Source organism: Pundamilia nyererei, unplaced genomic scaffold, assembly GCF_000239375.1.
Source record: "Pundamilia nyererei isolate P.nyererei 1_Seehausen unplaced genomic scaffold, PunNye1.0 scaffold00009, whole genome shotgun sequence".
Lineage (NCBI taxonomy): Eukaryota > Metazoa > Chordata > Actinopteri > Cichliformes > Cichlidae > Pundamilia > Pundamilia nyererei.
In genome coordinates this window covers 1,509,208-1,527,321 of record NW_005187410.1, presented here as the reverse complement: position 1 = coordinate 1,527,321, position 18,114 = coordinate 1,509,208, and the positions used below count along the sequence as shown (strand labels likewise).

The following is an 18,114-nucleotide window of genomic DNA, read 5'->3' as shown; positions in this document are numbered from 1 at the left end:
CATGCAGATGCACATCATTCAGAACTGTATGTGTATTAGACCAGAGCTTATATTTTTTTTAAAATTCAAATCTGGTCACAGAATGTGTGAGGCCGTTGGACATTTGTCACACATGGTGTTATCAATGTAAATGGTGCCAAACAGAGTAAAGGGAGAGTAGTGCTGCAACTGAATGCAGTTATTCAGGACGGGTCTACAGAGAGACTGAAGTGTGAGGAGCCCAGCTAATAGAATCAGGGAGAGATAGAAGACAAGGCTTTCTACAGAGAAACTGTGTGCCACAGACTACAGTTGTGTGCTCACATCACCACACTAGTTTTCTGTCATGGAAATAAATTAAATGCATTTATTCACAATGTCTGTATGTATATAGTGGATATTGTCGCTTGGGTTTTGTATCAGCAATGAAAAAGGGGCTTTTGTGAATGATCACCTGGCTCTGCAGTGTTTTCTTGTAAATTGCTTTGGCACATTGTTACTGTTTCGGTTCAGTCTTGCCAATCTCGGCAGCCACTTTGCAACTGTTGGCAGCTGTTTTCAACAATTAACTTAAGATAAATGCACTGTATGCCCATCATCAATTGGCAGACTAAGACAAATCAAAACTCAAAGGAAATTGGTGTTTGGACTTTGTTAAGTAACCTATAATATGGCTGTTTATGCAAATGTCACTCAATGTCTAACTGATGTGTAAACAGGAAAAATGCTGTTTGTCAGTTGCTATAAACAGATATCTTAACTTTTAATCTTAATATGTAAGGAAGGGACAAGGATTTTGGTATCAATAGCTTTCTGGTTTCATCTCATAACCCAGTATTTTAAGACTACATTTACAATGGAAATGTCTATATTTTGCAGTTAAACACTGAGAGTCAAACGAGTTGACCTGATGGACTCTTAGAAGACTAAGAGTTTGCATAAATATATGTGAAAAGGCATTGCAGTGCATATTCTCCTTTTTGTGGATTGTTAGCGTGCATTGTGATATGTAGTCATACATCAGCTCATTTGGGACATTTGGGCAAAGACAAATGAATCTGTGAGGGATTGAAGAGGAATTTTAACGCTGTGGCTTAAAGTAGGTCTTGTGTTCAGCAGGAGAGAAAGAGAGAGAGAAGGAGCAAAGTAGTTGAAAGCAGCAGTAAGACAAATGATGCTGGAAAGAGAGATGGTGAAAGACAGAGAATGAGCTGTAATCTGATGAAAGCCTCTTTACTCCCCTGTCACCTCACCTTCAGGCCACAAGCGATGACCAAGGCTTACACAGAGATCAATGCTGAGGCCGCTAGCACACAGACACACCGAGACACCAAACACATACACATGCTTCAGACATGCGCACGCACACACTTAATGATTAACTTTACAGGGACTTTCTCTTTGTCGCCAAAGGGAGGAGGTCCCTACAACAGATTTATGTGCACACAACATAAGTAATATAAATGCACGCTCACTCCTAAGATCGCTTCACTTTAAATGCTGTAAGGCTGCCTGTGGTACACGTGCAAGGTCCAAAGTAGATAGATGGTATACTGGTTGGGTAGAAACCATGATATTACATCTAAAATGAAGAACGCATTTTGTTGCCTTTGTGTTTTAGGGGTTTATAGGTCACTCAGACATTTCAATAGACTTGTAGCTCAAAGGGAGAAAGCAGGAGTGTGAGGAGAATGCTTCACAGCTCACATACAGATCACTCTAATGCATTTAAACCTCAGCAACCAAATAATCCCAGCCAACACTGTTTTTTTTTTTTATTTCTGCGTGTACTTTAGAAAAAAACCCAATCAAATATAAAAAAAAGGGGCAAAGGAAATGAATGAGAAAAGGGGAAATCTGGGTGAAGGCGAGGAAGATAAGCAAGCAATGAAAGCTATTTAAATCCTTGTTTTTGTTACAAAAAAGTTTAATAGTAAAATGATGCAACTCAAATTGGCATTGAAATAGCCTTGAGTTTTGTTTTCGCTAGAACAGAAGTAAATAGGAAATTGTGTCATTAATTTCTTCTAGCAATAACAATGAGCTGTACCTTGTTATGACTGTTCTTTTAGAACAACATTTTACTTCCTTATTTGCCATATATACTATGGTAATGAGACATTTTTAAGCTTTGTAAATTGAATTTTTTTAGCTAAGCATGTTGTCCATGATGTAGTTTAAACGTAAATGGATTGATGGATGGAAATAAATTAGAACTCTCTGAGGTCCATATATATATATATGTATATACGGAGAGAGAGAGAGCTCGATCATCGATAAATATTCAGACATTTGAGCTGCAGTGGTTGTGATTTCTGTTAAGGAGTGAAATGAAGCAACAGCTCATGAGATCAGTTTTATCCCAGGCCACTCGTGGCCACTACGGATATGCCAGAGAAAGTCTTTGAAATTTAAATTCAGGTCTCACCAACTATCATCAACAACACACCAAATGTGGTGAAAACACACAAAGTGTCTGTCCTATGATAAAAGAATAAAAATAAAAGATTAGGTCAAATAATCTAATGACTATATTCAAGCACTGAACATGTCTAAAGGTTCAAAGAACTTCACACATTCACACGCACTTTGTACATACAATTTTAAATGGGCATGCATGTATGCATGAAATGTGTCCGTGGAGTGTTTTTGACTCTTTGACTCTGATTGTGGCTGGTTTTAGCCGCTTTTAGCTGCTGAGCCAAGTGCCTTTCTCTTTTCATTTTCCCTCTATACTCCCCCATTCCTTATCTATTAACTTTGGGCAACTTTTCTAACTGTTTTCTGTCGAAAATCAGGCAGATGTTGTGCGCATTGCCGATATGCAGATAGATGCAAGTGGCAGTAATGCTGGTGGGAGATAGTGTCATCTGATGTGCGGATTATGCTGTGTTATCAGTGGTCAAGTTAGCTGTTCCTAGCAGGCTCCAGCAACCCTCAAGCCATTGAGAAATGTCCTGGTGATATCAAAGAGCAGCTCAGCACTTTGTCATTACCACTGTAGGAACTAGTGCAATTGGCACATCATTGTCATACCTTATAATCACAGTGTAACGCCCAGCTCTGCATGACAAAGGTCACCAACGCACACGTACTGCCTTTTCTTTAAAGACAAAGCTGTCACATTGCTGCTAACCTCCTTATTGAAATAAAGACCACTATGCTTTCATAATGGTTGAACAGCAATAATTTTACCTTTCATGTCAGAGGTGAGCTGAATAACAGTAATTTCAGTGTCTCTTTTTTTCCACAGCACTCTTTAATGAGAGGAGGTGTTAGACTGGAGCATAATGCTACATGTCTTTCACAAGCTAGCCAGATTCCTCGCACACATAGACACACACACAAACGCACATACACACATGCACAGCAGTAGTCTTTTTGGTGACAGATGGACTAGATGGAAACAGTCATCCTGTCACATGCACACGAACGCTGTCCCTTTCTCTTTTCACTAAAAACAGAACAGAAGTGTGACAACGCGGATAAATAGTAACCATGACGTGGCTGTTTTCCTGAATCAAAATATCTTAAATAGTGGGACAGAAATATGAGATGAAAAGAAAAGCAGACAGCTTGAAAGTCTTACCTAGGTGTGTGCAAATATACAAATATTCACCCACATTAAAACCATTGACAAGTGGAGTGAATAACACTGTTACAGTGCAGTATTCTGCTGGGAAGCTTTCTTTCATGGCATTCATGTGGATAATATTTTTGACATTTGCTACCCACCTAAACACTGTTGCATTGTGGCAATGACAGCGTCTGATCCCTCCACCAGCACGACAGCCACAATGCAAAACCTGTTCAGGAACAACTCGAGGAACTCAGCAAAGAGCCTCAAGCACTGGTTCGGCTTCCGGACTCACAGATTTCAGTCGGATCACGTAATAACCGTGATCCATGGAGGCCCCACCCAGCCAACCTACAGACTCAAATTATCCAACACCCCTGTGCCAGACACAACAGGACACCCATGGAGACCCTCTGTTTATTCCCTGATGGGTCAGAGATATTGTGATTGCATGAGGGAGACACAAAGAATTAAGCAGATGGTTTTTAATCAATTTACGTCAGCCTGTAAACAAAGATTGTTATGTTTTGAGACGTAATTAATGTACCCATGGCTCTATGAGCGATAGATCAAGAAGTGTTTCCTTTGAGTTCTCCAATATGCCAGTAAAACAACTATACCAGTTTAACCATCAATAATAATGTAAAAGTCCATCAATATTTGACCTTATCAACATCTGAAATGTTCACCATCTACTTTCTCCACTGTCCAGTGATCCTCTGTAGTATCTTGTCAACCTCAACAGGGAGCAAGCTTGATATGTCAGTAATACCTTTAATATTGTTAGGAAGGTTTACCGTAAACTAACCAGACTAAATCTTCATCCCGCTTTATCCTACTGAACTGCAGCTCACTGAGCGTCATTCCCATTTACTGTAACACACCTGCAGGTAAACCTTCTGAAACAAAAGGTTTGACTGCACAGGCGACACGCACAACATTAACCCGTCAGTAAATCAGGGTTACGGAGGACAATTATGCATGTAAACACTCACGCAGCAATTTTTCACATTTTAAAGGCACATTAAGTTTGGTTAGCTGTGATTTTTAGCACCAGAGTCATTAGAATCAAAATCAGAATACTTTATGATTCCCAGAGGAAATTATGTGGTCCAAAGAAGTTAAAGTACCACATTAAATAATACAATATATCACAAAATAGCTGTAATATGTAAATATGCCCAACATATTATTACACAAAATAAATATGAAGTATAAAGTCGAAATTGAGGTGCCCCTCTTATCAAATCTACATTTTGCATTTGAAGATTTTTGCTGTCAAGCACAATACCAGTCGATGCACGTCTGAGCTGTAACACCAGAAAGCAACATTTTAAAAAATTTAACAGTATCATCACTTTACAGAAACAGGTTGTTCCTTTGTACTCTCGACAGCCTTTTTGCAACACACTGTCAAGAGTTTTCTAGAATTTTTTTTTTAAAGTGAACATTTTCACAGTGTGGTCTTTTTATTATGCAGAGTAATGACAGCAGTGTTTTTTTGGAGTTGAGTCAAAGATCTCAGAGGCAAATATTTTAAACCCTCGACAAATGAAACAAAAACTTGTCTGCCTGGATGTAAAAAGGGGCTGTTTTTCTAATATTAATGAGCATAATGCAAACATATTTGCTCATTATTGTTTTGTAAATATACTTTGCATTTTGCCAGCGTGAATCCCTTATTCTCCATTCTTAACCATACATGTTGTTTGCTATATTTCCTCGGCATAGGCTGGATGTGTTGTTGGAAAGTCTAGATTTGTTTCTTTCTTCTTCTTTAAGTTATATCCACTGTTTTCCTTTTTAACACTGAAGTCTCCCATGAACACGTGATAATAGGATGAATTTCACAGTTGTTCCCGCCTCCAAACATATTCTTGTTCTTGAAATTCGGTGTGTGTGTGTGTGTGTGTGTCTGTGTGGCCTTGCTGTTTTATGTTGCGCTCTTTCTCTGTGTAATTTCCCCCCTCCCTCTCTCTTTCTCTGTCCGGCCTTTGCAATCTCCAACCCTGAAGAGCAGCGTGTCCTCGTTCTGGTGATGCTCCGTCGCCAGCGCTCAGTTAGGGGCCTCTGAAATATTCATGCCGACGCGCATATACACACAAAACTAGAAACACACACAGACACAAACTATTTCAAACCCTTCATCTTTTTCTCCCTGTCAGTTTGCCCATATCTACAGAAGATTAGAAAATATAATTTATCTAGCAGCAGGTTTAGGGAGAAAAAGCTTTACACTTGCAAACACTCACACACTCTCATGTCAGCGGCAGAGGCTGAAACAAACTATGCAATTCCTCTGAATTTCTACACAATACGGGTTTTACAATATTTACTGTACTTATATACTTTGTTTTTGTTTTTGACGTGATAATGTACAGGTGTGAAATATTTTTGCTTGAGATTTTTTATATAAAATGTGTCTTTTAAAGCGTGTATATTGTTTCTGCATCAAAGATCTTGAGAACAGAAAAGTCAACGCACTCACAGAAGTGAAGTCACACCTCACTGTAAAAAGCTTGCACAGTTTTGGGGCCAGAGATACAAGCTGGCATGTAGCAGAACAAATCATAAAACACTTATTACAGTGCCAGCAGTGTTCAGATTTGATCTGTGACCTTAGACTATCATCTCATTTGGAGGAAAGAGGAACAGTAGCAGAACTCCAGCAGGGAGCACATCAACAAGCAGAAAGGTTATTACGCTGCCAGCGGTTTTGATATGTGTCCTAACATTATTGGCCTGTTATTTTCAGTCTGACAGAGGAATGCAAGCAAGGATATAGTGGAGCAAATCATCATGTGTATTGTGTCAAGGGGTTCTCTGGTTTGATTTAGGGCTCCTTTTTTAAACAGAAGCTTTCTTTTAAGGTTAACAGCTAAACATTTAGATTGAGCTGGCTCTTATGTTTAACTGTCGTGCAATGTGAGTAACTTAGGTCACCACAAAGAAACAGATTTTTTTTAGACTGAACAAACATTTGTTTCTCCATGTTGTAATAAGAAAACCTGCGCATTAAAGTGTTGTGCAAAAAGTAATTATATTTTGCTACTAGGGAGAAACTTTCTTGTCATTTTAAAGTTGTCTTGAGCAAGAGTTCCCCAGGCTTTCTGTCAAAAGTCTCTCAAAGTTTATCTTTGGACATTGCTTTTTCACTAATTCTCAGTCAATTCGTGGACTTTTTTTTATATACCTCTGAGCACTGACCTTAGAAATCATTCAAGCAATAAAAAACGCACCTCAGTAAAGGGATGAACCTGTGTTTTGTCTACACAGAAAACTTAGCAAAGAATCTATTTTAAATTGTACCTTTAGACACCTTGTTACTAGCCGCCTGTTACCAAACCATAATTTGTTCCCATTTATTTTATTGAATGCCAAAGATAACACGATTTGACAGGCAGAAAATAGCATTTGTGCACCAACAAGATGATTCTGAAAGAGCTGTTAGCTGAAAACTTGGCAAAGCTTGGCACAGTGTGCAGTGTGTCCTCAGAGAAGAAGTGGAAGGCCAACAAACTGTCTACATCAGATGTATCTAAAAGACATGGCGTTAAGAAAGAGGAAAATTTCAGCAAATACTTGACACATGACCCAAAGCTTCATCAGAAATGGCCTCAGTAGAAGGGCGACTGTTAAGAAGTCATTCGTATGGAAGGGAAACAGTGAGAGAAAATGCAAAAGTATGCCAAATTACACAAGATCCGCCGCCATAATGTGCTTGAATGAGCACATGTGAGGTACACTGAAGTAAAAAATGAACTCACTTAATGAACTCGGATAAAATCGATGTCACAGATCCTGTGTCTAAAAAGGTTTGTTTGGTTTCTCTCTAGACTTTACATGCAAAACCTCTCTGTGCAGTATTATGATCTGTCTGATCTATATCCTCATTTTTTATTGTTTTTCTCCATTATCCTAAAAAAATGAACACAATTCTAAGTGATACATAACATCTGCCACATGTGTCAGCTTTATTGCTGATGTATTAGGGCAACAACAACAGTTGCCTCGAGGAGCTTTATATTGTAAGGTAAAGACCCTACAATAATACAGAGAAACCCCATACTATTCTCTGTAGTAAACAAAAGCACTGGACAAACTCAGTTACATTGGCCTGAGGCTCAGGGTGAAAAGCTGAAGTCATAAGAATTTGTCCCATGGGTACACTGAATATCCAAGCAGTATTTTATATCCATTCATAATTATGGTTGTTGAAGTAGTTCCTGTGAACAGAGTGATCAATAGACAGGATATTACATCACCTCTCGATCTATGTCAGTACCAGAGGTAAAGATGTTCTCATATGGAGCTTCAAGGAAATGGCTGTTGAGGCCATAATACACTCCTGTTGATCTAGCATTCGGTTCAGAGGATGTCCTACTATGTTGGTGAATTCTAAAGAGGAGCTGAATAGGGTCAAAGGTCGGGACTTTCTGTTGCCAGGAGCCTCAAAGAAACCATCACTGATTGGCTCTTAAAATGCACATTCCCTTGGAGACGAGCTCCCTGTCCCATTTGCGGGGTCCTTGTACCGCTGCTGGTTGTTATAGCAACAGACAGGACGTGACATTGTTGCATAATATGCTGTTTTTACTCTTCCCCGTTCTGACCTTATTGGTGGGCTATTTTCTAATCAACTATTTCTCTGCTGGTGCAGGGCAACAGGTCACCACTGACTGTTAATGGACTTAGTCATCACCCAGTGAAACAGACCTGAGGATGAAACTGGATGGTTGCTGGATGATTGCTGTTGTGTTAATGGAAGATTTATGTAATTTACCAGCCTGATATGACATTAAACATTAGAACAGTGCTTTGGATAAAAGGATGGTACTCAAACCCTACCATTTTCCTTCTGTGTGAGCTTAAATAATGTAAATAATCATTAGATGGAGACATTTTAGAACTCATTGGAATCCGACTAGTTGTGCGACAGTATCTCCCTGATGTCTCCTTGTGACTGTGGGGGTGTCAACAGTCCAGGCTTAGCATGCTTGTTAGCAACCAATGTGTATCTAAGCAACGCACCATGTCATCCAAGAATTTATGTGTCTTTGAGCAGCAAAGTACTTCATTTTTGTCTCCATCTGTAATATTGGATGCGTGCAAGGAGAAGAATTGAATTCCACACAGACCTGACAAACTAATCAGTTTTACTTTATCAGATTTTTGGCAAATGTGATAAAGAGCAAACAATCACCAAATGCACAAAAACAACAACGTTTTATGTAGTTCGAATTGTAGACAGGGTTCTGATTCAGAATAAGAAGTAAAGGACAGCTTTAGATTTCACTATGTTCTTATTCTTTTTGGCATTGCGGTAGAGTCCATTGTCATGAATACTCAGTTGGGTCTTCCTCCTGACTCAGAGAGCCTGTGGTGTAACTAAGCTGCAGCATTCACAATCTGTTTCACCACTGGAGTGGAGGCAATTATGAAGTGGAAGTCTTCCATTTGCTTCTCAGGTTTTTTTTTTGGTTTTTTTTTACCAACTCTGCACAGAATGTAAAACAGTACAGTTTTTCTTTTGGTTTGAAACTGAAGCTCAGGATGTCAAGATTTTTTTAACGATTTGTTAGAAAGGAATAGGGTAAATATTTCTCCTTTAGAATGAAATGTCAAGATTAAGCTTTCCTAAACATTTCCTGTTTTGAATAATTTATAGGCTTGTGCAGCATTGGCAGTATTATACCCTTGCTTAATTCTTTCAAGTTTGCAATACTGAGCATGCATGTTATTACATTTTTACTTTTTTTTTTACTTCAAATCTTGGAATGTGGCCAACCAGATAACTTTCTAGAAGCTTTTCCTTAACTTTATGAACCTCACCACCCTTTAGTTACTAAGTTTTACATTAAGATTCCATTACAGTGCCAGTGTGTATATATGTATGAGCTTTACTGCTGATTTTTTCCTTTTCACTTGGCCCACCCCTTTCCTCCTTCCATCATAGTTATGCAGTCGCTTATTGAACAAGAACGTTGCTTTTTTCACTGCTGATGGTGTGTTCTTATTCTTGTTCTGTTCAATAAGACTACATGTCAGACTGACATCTGCTTACCACTGAATTCTTCCTGCTCTAGCGAGCCACAAGATGAAGGGCTAATATGCTCTTTATCTTATTTTCCCTGCAGGTGGTGAGACTTAATATTTACAAGTAACATTTAATCCAGATTGAAATTTTATTCCATTTTCATTTCTTGTGATGTCTTTTTTCTGTGTCACACTTCTTTCCTACAATACATAATGTCATAGCGTAAAGCGTCGAAAAGCAGGCCGACTGTGCACTCCAGACGTGTTAAGATGCTAAACATCACCTTGTGCGTGCATGTAGTTGAGTCTGCTTGCCACAGTGCATCATCATCACCCGCTAATTCATTACTAAAGAGCACGGGCTTACTTTTCTGTGTAATCAGGCGTAATATGAATGTGTATCTGCCCAGGTTACATTTGCATACATGTGTGCATTCTTTTAAATATAAAGCCAGGAGAGGCAGAGCGTGTGCGAGTATGTCTTCCATGCTTGGATATGACAGGAGAGTTGAACTGAAGGATAACGCCTTAAAAAGGTGAAGGAACCAGAGTAACAGAACTTAAAATTTAGCATGCATCCCTAGGAGACTATAAAGAGAGCTGACTCCATTACACTGATGTGCACTGGTAGCAGAACTACTGAACTATACTGTACCTAGGCCAATATAACACACAGTAAAATAATTGAAGTCTCCTCAGTTCCACCAGTACAGAGAATGTAGAACAAATAGTTCCCATTTGTACAGAATTTACATTTTAATGTATGACCGTGTATCGTTTTTAAGTCTTTTAGTAAGTCTGGGACTTCATTTGACAAAAAGCTTAAGATTTGCAGATTCTGACCAAGATGACATGAATTCACATATGGTCAGTGGACACAGCTGAAAAGCAATAATCTGTGTGAAGAACAGCTTTAGAAAGTGCCTGAATTGCTTTAGAAAGTGTTTGAACAGCTTGATAAACTACTGCAGCCGTTCTTTCGTGAAATAACGACAATGCACAGTAAAATAGTCGAATAATGCTTCCTTTAAACGTATCCACAGTTGAGTGTGTCTTAGTAGGCCTTAATTTGCGTCTCAGCTGGAAATGAAACCATTGGGGTTTGGTGCCTGAATAAGTGTGGAGCTCTATGTGGGTGTTTGGCTAATAGCGCGAGTCAATGATCCATGAATCTCACGCTTTACACTGCAATTGTATGTTTCTTTTTTCCTTTCTTTTCAAAATTGATTTGAAATGGACTTTTAGAAGATGCCTCAGTGCTACTTTTTATTTCTGAAACTGGAATGTTCTGTATGCTATTATGTCAGGCCAGAGTTTGACACTGTAATTGACTGACATTCCCCTCAGCTAACTTTGCTCAAAGTCTGTGAAACATAACTAACTTTGATCAGTTTATCACCTGAGAGCAGAAATGCTTCTAAAAAGACCAAAGTGGAAGTCATGCACATTTTAATCCTACAAAAGCCCGCAATCGCTTGAAGAAACATATGACAAAGGAGTTTCTGAACAGCGTGTGTTTGACACCAGATGGAGCTGATCTCCTTGTGTGTTTTTGTGGCACAAAGAAGATTCATTAAGAATGAAGTTATCAAGGAGACCGTGTTATCAGCGCTAGAATATGGTACATTATGCAAAGGCACATCTCCTAGAAAGCAAACTGTGAACTTAATAGCTTCTCATAACATAATATTAAGAGCATCCAATGCATCACCTACCCTGTGTATTTACAAATTAAAGTCAATTACACATAGCCACCCATCTTCTTCTGCTTATCCGCCTCGCCTATCCCAGCTATGACAGCAGGAGAGAAGGGGACGGCTCATCAGTCTGTAGCGGGGCTAACACAAATAGATAGACAGGCATGCATTCACACTCATATTCACATCTAGAGCCACTTTAGAATCACCAGTTAACCTAACCATGTTTTTGGACTTTGGGAGGGTCCCAGTACCCAGAAAGAACCCACACAGGCACAGGGAGAACATGCAGAATCCACACAGAAAGTATTAAAGGCCAAGGACCTTCTTCCTGTGAGGCAACAGTGATAACCACTATATACTATGTATAGTAATATACATAGTAATAACACTGATTTACTAGTACAATATAACCTTGCTTTTACATTAGTCATTGAACTTTGGATTTAGTTATCTATACTTAATTGTGCATTATTTTTTGTCTATGCTTTTCTATACATGCATATGAATTATGCTTATTTTTTATATATCTATTTATATGTGTTTATTACTTTATTTAATCAGGAGTAGTATCCTAATATTGTCATTATATTCTGGTTTCACTCAGTACAGTCACAACACAGGCTTTCTATTCTATTCTATTCTATTCTATTCTATTCTATTCTATTCTATTCTATTCTGTTCAACACTATATTGTTATACTGAAGTATGGACTTTGTGAATTATCAACTTGTTTTTCTATGTCAGAGAAATATATACCTAAATCTACCAAAATCTTTATTTTCATTAAATCATAAATTTGGTTACTTAAAATACTAATTTTAGATTTAGGTGTTACAGGATCGGTATATTCTTAACCTGGGTAAATGGTTTAAAAGCCCAGTAGAATATCTGAAAAAGTTACAACACAGAGTATTTGTTGAAAACAAGGAATATTTGTTCTTTTAGGTCATGTGAAATGTTCGCAGAATGAATGGTTTTAGAGAAGAGTTCATGTAATATTTCAGTGAGTGAACAGATCAGTGGCAGAGTGCAGGCACAAGCACTGATGTGAAATTATTAAGGGGTTTTTACATTAATCGTTTCGTAAACCTTAGCTCTGGCGTACAAATAAGAGGTCTACAAACAGCCTCTTACTTGTGTCGCAAATTTCCCACACCATGCAAATTTATGCAAATTCATTCTGTTGTTTTTTTCCATGGCAACAACTTGAATATGTGTGTGTGTTGCATAGCTCCTGCAACTGGTCGAACTTTATACTGTACAGCCAAGTGAATGATAGTGGCTGAATTGCATTTTATCTGCAGCAGTACTCATGGTTGTGCTGAGATGTTTCTTTTTTCAGAAATATGGAGCATGCTTAGTGTATAGTCAGCACTCAGAGCTGAGTACTTAAAATGAGCAATCAATAATAATTCTCTCTTTCTTTTCCTCATCCCTTCTCACTGTTGCCCTCTCTTTCCATCATTCTTTTTTTCTGTCCCGCCCTTAGACACGTCTCCGTGGGTGAGGCCCACTGATCCAGAAATTCCTTCAAACCCCCTCAATCCCTTCCCCCTACCTTCTTCTCTCCTTTAGACCCCGTCGCCTCCACTTTATCCACCATGACTTCCACAAGCCAGCTGTTTGGCTTGGCTGAGGTGGGGCTGAGGTGTGACCAGGAGATTGAGAGGAGATATGAGATTGTGCCCTCTGTGGTCTGCTCCATGTGCTGCCTCTTTGGAATCATCTATTGCTTCTTTGGTAAGTGATTAACTAAAAAGAAAGAAAGAAAGAAAGAAAGAAAGAAAGAAAGAAAGAAAGAAAGAAAGAAATCAACATTAATGAAAATTTTAATAGCAGTTTCTATCTTAAATATGAAGCACTTTGAACAGCCAATTATATTAGTTTATGGAAAAAGAGAGAAAAAAAGACAGCAAGGTCACAAATTGCTGGAAATGTCAAAGTAAACCTCCAATATTATAAAGATAGAATCATCTTAAAATGTATCCAAGATCAATATATGACTTTCTTTCATCCATTATGCTCTAATTCTAAGTTACCTCAAAGCAACTCTCTTGCATAAAGACTAGAGCCCTCTGTGTGGCCATCTGCCAGCAGCAGTAATAACAATGGAAACGTTGCGAGTCAATTTATTTTTATGTACAAACGCTGATTAAAAAATTGCTAAAGCATGGTGCCAAAACCCCATGAAATCCCTACTCATCATTTTCAGTTCATCCTGCTCTGCTGGTCTATGTATATTATTGATTTAAGGGCACTACAGTGTAGTTCTCTTGTTTCTGACTCTGTGAGTCAATATTGAGTTCTCATACAGCAGCAAAGACTACTGTGACTTTAGTGGGTGTGTGTTTTTGCTTCACTTTGGTGAATGAGTTGCACTAAAACATGGCGAACACACAGCGTGGACTGAGCTCAAGTAAAATCCAGATATTAAAGCGATCACGATCAGACTAAAACGTGCTGTCATTCCGCTTCGTATTCTAAGTCATGTTTCTTTTTCTTTTAACTAAAAGTTGCAGGAATACTGATTTTTTTTAAAACTTGCACAAAGTTTTGCAATTAATAAAAAGTGCCGTGCCAAAAAGGCAGCAGACCTCCTGTTGTGTGTTTTTTTTAATCTCCTCTGTGTCTTCAAATGTCTGGACTCATACTGTATGCACAGGTCCATTCATTAAAGAACGAAGTCCTTATTGAGGCTTAGTTTTGTGCTCAGAGAGAGAGAGACTGCATTTTATTGGATCATAAGTGAGGGGTCACTCTAATTAGTTTGGATGCAAAGTCATTACAGGAATGTGTAATCAATAAATAATCAGGGTAAAGCGATCTCCCTGTTTATCTAAAGGAATGATTAATGTGAGAAATACTCACTTGCAGCTATTTTTTTCATTTAAGTGCCGGAAATTTTCATCTTCTCTGCTTTCTGCAAGTTAATGATAGTTTGGCACGGCCTGTAGGAATGAATACACATAAGATCAAATGCATAGCCTACTAAACTGGGATTTTTCTGTACTTTCTGTACCCGAGAAGACACTTTTCTTATGCATTTATTGATATTGATGTGATGTGATATCCATCAACCTTTCCACAATGATTTCTTTCTTCCATAGGAGAGGTGATCTTACTTTTGCATACAGTGTTTTGTGTACAGACAAATGAAATCACACAACACAATAAAGGAGTAATTCCTCAAATTCACAGGTGTGTATTTAAGCCTGAAACGTGCAGCTGCCGGTGAAACAAAGAATTTATCCAACATAGATATATTTTCTGGTATGAAATCCTTGAAATGATTTAGGTTTTCTTTCTTTCTTTTTTTTTGGTAGTCTTGCATGGTCAATATCCAGTCAAAGAAAACACATGAAATTGGAGTCAGATTTAGAAATGGTCTGTTTGTAAGCCGGTGGAAAATCTATTTTGACAATGAAAAAACAAATAAACAAAAGATAAACTACTGTCAGTATTTACAGGAAACACACAGTGTCAATTTAGTGACTGAAAAGCAGAGGCATGTTTATTTTTGTGGCAGGTCTCATTACATATGTATTTTTAGGAGGTTTTTTTCCCTTTTTAACCTGAATAATTTGAAGCAAATTATATGATTTACGAAAGTTTGCAGAACACAAACTTGTGTATTGAGCCATATTTCATGCTTAAAAGAAAAAAAAAATATTATTATGCGCCTGATCTGCATTTGATTGTTGCCACTAGGATAGTAAATAAAGTTTTGGTGCTGTAGGCAGATCTATAGGATTTTAAGCAGAGAAGCCCCTTGTCTGGATTAATCCTGCAGTCGATTGGAGATGTCAGGTGCAATCAGGGAGCAGCTGCCCCAACCTGCAAGAGCCCCAGAACAACCTGTATGCTGTTTTTTGGATGAATATTGATGTATGTTGAATATGTTGAACCTCTGAGAAGGCTCGTTGCGTGCAAATGCACAAGGAGGGATTGAGAGCACATAAAAAGCATTAACATTCACTGTATACACCAGTAATACACTAGTGTGAGTCAGGCTCCCTGGGATTTTTTTTTTTTAAGAAATTTGACAGCATACACATAATGTTTCTTTTATTTAAAAAGGGTATATCACACTGTTATTCAAAGATATTGCAAGAGCAGACTTTTGGCGTTTTTTTGGGAGGGGCAAATGACTCTTCTGATCAACCTAAGCTGAACCACTAATTGTAAGCATAACTCCTTACTGGTTAGTTATACAGTTCAATTTGAAAGAAATGTGAAAACAAATTGCATTGTGATCCTTGTTTTGCAATCTTAAAGCACTGCTGTAAGATTTAAAGTCTCAATTTGCCCATCATTTCTTTATATTTTCTGACAAGGAGCCATACTTTATTGTATTGTTTTTGAAGTGGCCTCGAGCAATAGTTCATTAGGCTTTCTAAAGGTCTTTTAAAGCTTTTAACTGAAAAATGGCTGTTTTTCAGTTCATTCTAAGTACCTTTTTATTTATTTACATCTATTTTTTTTTAACTTAAGACTGACCAATGAATCTTTCAAACATAAAAAACGTACCTAATTCAAGGGAGGAACTGGTGTTGCATCTACAGATAAAGCAACTTGTTACTTATTTAATGTGGGATCATTTTGACAAAGAATGGAACAAAAGGCATTCAGTATCCAAAGAAGAACTCTGAATGTCCTTCAAGAAGCCTGGAGAACCTTTCCTGAAGACTAGCTCAAAACCTTTGAAATGTGTATAAAGAACTGCTGCAGAAGTCATCACTCTTTTTTTTTTTAAATGTCACATTCATTTAGTAAGAATCCAAAATGTGATGTCCTTGTTTCAAAATTTTTGCATACGGTACAGGTACATGTTCTTATTTTTATATTAGGATAAAAGTGTATACTGTTATTATGCTGCATGGTGCTGGCTGTGATCGAAGGTGTCACCAAAAATCGTTTCTTACATCCTGCCAAAAAAATCAACAGCAAGAAATAAGAGACATCAAATACACGACAGCATAATTTTACTTCAAATTCTTTACCTCCTCAGTCCTACTAGTCTGTTTGTCTCTCTGTTTGACTCCATGCATTGTCACTCTCGGAGCTATAATTACTCTTCTGCAAATGAGATGCAGAGCATATTGTTGATGTTTCTTGGAAACCCCGCAGTCACATTTGAACAATATGAAGAAAACCGTTATCAGCAGGAAGATTGATTCTCCCTGCTGATAAAGTCCTCTTGGTACTGCAGAATTTAGTTTACCTCCAATGAGTTAGGAAGAAAGGGTTAGCTGTCATTTATTTGAGTCAGAATTACAAAGTTGTGGTGGAAATGATGAGTGATGTTATTGGAACAAGATGGATGAAGCAGAGAAAAATGTCGAAAGACATGCGTGAACAGATGGGAGGGTTTGATGGAGGGAAAGTAGGGAGAGCAGAGAAGAGGAATGAAGGGAGTGGGAGGGATGGGAAAAAGGTGCAGCAGCAGAACTGTTGAAAGGATAGCAGCCTAATGAAGGGAAAGAAGAGGAAAAGATGGCAGAAGTGAAGGAAAAACAATTTATTTTAGAATTTGTTTGCTGATTTATGGGGACCATCAAATATGAAAGAATATTGTTGTGGATTTGTGACAGCTGCTGACCAAACACATTTTCTGCTAGCTGTAGATGTTATGGAAATGCTTGAATTACTCCGTGTCAGGACTTGTACCCCTTGAGGCATTCTGTTACAGAAGAAGTGCAAACAGCTGTGATGAATACAGTGGCTTTCACTGCACACAGCAACTGAAAGGTATCTAGGAAAACACACACGACAGAGGGGAAGGAATAAAGGAAGCTACAAGAAGTGTGTCAAATAAATGAGGTATGGTCACAAGGGGGGAGGAGCACGGATGGTGGTTAGGATGAGAAGAGGAGCATTGTTTGACTCAGCTGTGCAATGCCTGATTACACAAAGATAACAATCTGACGTTGGGTCCCCTCGAGACAGAGCCCAGTCAGAGAGACGGAGCTACTGAGTCGACATAAAGGGGGACACAAACGTTAATAAACATAGAAACAGGAGAAGGAGATTTAAACTATTGATAAGACGAGCCTTTAATCTTTCAGAGTATTTTTTTCTTTGTTTTCATTGAGTTAAAACACTTTAAGATGGAAAGAAAGCCAAGAAGGACAAGAGGGAACATATGGGGGAAAGGAGCAGCTGTTCTATTCAGCAAGCCTGCTGACTAATGAATGTGGATGACCTTTAGTAATATGATGATGATCATATTTTAAAGCAATTTCATAAATGTTTATAGAGCGAGTTTATCGCTTCTCACCATTCTGCGGAGAGGAAGTGCCTCTCTCTTTCTTGCCCACCATAGCGTGGTTGCTGTTTATCATTATTTTTTTTCTCTGTTCATTATGCTTTCTCCCTGGCATATTTTATCTTTTCAAATGAAATACGTTAAGATCCTTTTAATTTCAAGAGCCATTTGCAAAACCACAAACAGCGTATAGTTAATCACTGGGCTGAATGGAGAAAACAGTGCGGTGTAATTACAGAACCAAAGCAAAATGTTAAATCGGGAAACAAATACCTGTGGCACTTACTGCTGATATACACTAATGGTTTTTACTGTTCCATTAAAAATGTAATTTTGTTCTGCCACAGTCATGGCATCATCCATCCCATCAGCAGCTGTAAATGTTTATGTCTCACTAAATCAATGTTCTTTAAAGTAGTCTATAGCTTTTAGATTTTTCAGTAAGTGTGGCGAATCATGAAGACAGATAACACAATAATTAATGTAAGTTCATGTTCAAATTAAGAAGAATCAAAATTTGGAAACCAAAAGGTTTTCACAGGTCTGCAAATATATAT

The 18,114-nt window shown here is 38.1% G+C and overlaps 1 protein-coding gene across 3 annotated transcripts in view; it reads left to right on the top strand.

Moving 5' to 3' along the window:
* Nucleotides 1-18,114, top strand: part of tmem198aa (transmembrane protein 198aa) — a 39,404-nt gene that overhangs the window by 3,790 nt on the left and 17,500 nt on the right. For 2 of the 3 annotated variants that reach the window (XM_005723299.1, XM_005723300.1), the window contains exon 2: nt 12,868-13,032. In XM_005723299.1, the coding sequence (XP_005723356.1) occupies nt 12,894-13,032 (139 nt within the window). In that variant the 5' untranslated portion in view covers nt 12,868-12,893. Of the gene's footprint in view, nt 1-12,781; nt 13,033-18,114 lie in introns of all 3 variants that reach the window. The other variant, XM_013908322.1, reaches the window with a different exon arrangement.